This window comes from Nicotiana attenuata, unplaced genomic scaffold, assembly GCF_001879085.1.
Source record: "Nicotiana attenuata strain UT unplaced genomic scaffold, NIATTr2, whole genome shotgun sequence".
Classification (NCBI taxonomy): Eukaryota; Viridiplantae; Streptophyta; class Magnoliopsida; order Solanales; family Solanaceae; genus Nicotiana; species Nicotiana attenuata.
The window spans coordinates 474,593-475,979 of record NW_017670702.1 but is presented as its reverse complement, the minus strand read 5'-3'; the positions used below and the strand labels follow the sequence as shown (position 1 = coordinate 475,979).

At 35.0% G+C, this 1,387-nt stretch overlaps 1 protein-coding gene across 1 annotated transcript; it reads right to left on the bottom strand.

Moving 5' to 3' along the window:
- Positions 1-234: 234 nt before the first annotated feature.
- LOC109242460 (snakin-2-like) lies at positions 235-1,093 on the bottom strand. Its single transcript, XM_019409311.1, has 3 exons — positions 923-1,093; positions 771-834; positions 235-628 (listed from the first exon to the last, which is right to left on the bottom strand). The coding sequence occupies exons 1-3, from the start codon at positions 998-1,000 to the stop codon at positions 447-449; spliced, it is 324 nt and encodes a 107-aa protein (XP_019264856.1). The 5' UTR covers positions 1,001-1,093; the 3' UTR covers positions 235-446.
- Positions 1,094-1,387: the final 294 nt, after the last annotated feature.

Genomic DNA, 1,387 nt, shown 5'->3' with positions numbered 1-1,387 from the left:
AGTATTATTTTCAATATAGCATAAAGAAGAATTAAAGTTGTGTGGTCCTTTTTTTCAGAATTTACATTAATAGTATTATTAAACTATATCTAGGAGGTTCTAACCTAATCCCCTCTTACATGCATCTATTATTGTTTTACTTCTCTAATAATATCAGCCAAGATATATAATTCGAAAAACAAAGGAATGTCTCAACGAATGACCCATACTATGCACAACAAATGGAACGACTAGTCAATAGAAATAGAGATAGAATATCAAATAAATATCCATTGTTCAATTACAAACCTCGTACACAGAGAGAACAAATGAATTGAATAACAAAATGAACAGCTGGCTTGTTTATTTGGACACAACACAATCCAATAAGCTTAATGCTACACTTGCTTTTGAAAATGGACTCCCTTTGGAGAACGACAAACTAGAAGAACTTTGGCTGATAAATTTTAAGGACATTTGCGGGTGTTGTTATGAGTAGTAAGGTTGAAATAGCAAGGACAAGCTTCATAATTGCCAGAGGTCCCTGGTGGCACGCAGTGGCATCTATGGCAGCAGCTTCCACATGCTCTGTTGCATAGATTTGGCCGAGACGATTCGCTGCACCTATATTCACAGGCTCCTGTGCAATCTGTTTAACCAGCACCCCAACAAAAGGAAAAGAATAACTGCATCAGAAATTTAAAAACTACATATAGACACTAGACATATATATATGTAAAACATTATACTCCTTAGTTTGTTGTGAAGGAAATACGTAAATGTCACATTACTTAGTGGCTGTGAAACTTGAGGGGCTGGTGCTGGTGCTGGTGTTGATGGCTTGCTGTAGTCAACCTGCGCCAATATTCCAAAATCAAATGTTATTTCAAGATGAAAGAGTTAACAACATGATTGTGCTATTTGAGATATAAAATAGAAGAACCTTTTGAAGGGCATTAGTGAAATGAACAAGCATAAAGGAGGCAATAAGCAAAGCAGCAAATGCTTTTTGGAATGCCATTTTTCAGTAACAAAGAAATAGGGTACAAAGGAGAAAACTGAGAGCTCGGATTAACTGAGCTTAGATGTGAAGCAAAATGAAGAGTGATGTATCATGAATTTATAGCACAAGGAAATAAACCACCCCACCCTATCCCTTCTTGGGGTATAGGATTTAAAATAATACACGAACAATGTAAAAGTATTATGCTACTGTGTATTAGTTTAACTAGCTATAGACTATAGTAATAGTAAGTTATTATTTTTATTAGATTATAAATAACTGCAATAATTATGCTTGGAGAAGATTTGCGTATTATGCTACTGTATTAGTTTAAAGATTTACGTAAACTACATCAGATGCGGACTTGTGCTCGGAGAAGAAGGGTCATCGAATTTCGACAAAAAT

Bases quoted from the DNA above. Each gene is read 5' to 3' on its own strand.
- LOC109242460 (XM_019409311.1), bottom strand. From the start codon at position 1,000: ATGGCATTCCAAAAAGCATTTGCTGCTTTGCTTATTGCCTCCTTTATG. The intron at 835-922 runs GTTCTTCTATTT...ATATTGGCGCAG, and splicing joins TCACTAATGCCCTTCAAAAG to GTTGACTACAGCAAGCCATC. The intron at 629-770 runs GTAATGTGACAT...CTGGTTAAACAG, and splicing joins TCAAGTTTCACAGCCACTAA to ATTGCACAGGAGCCTGTGAA.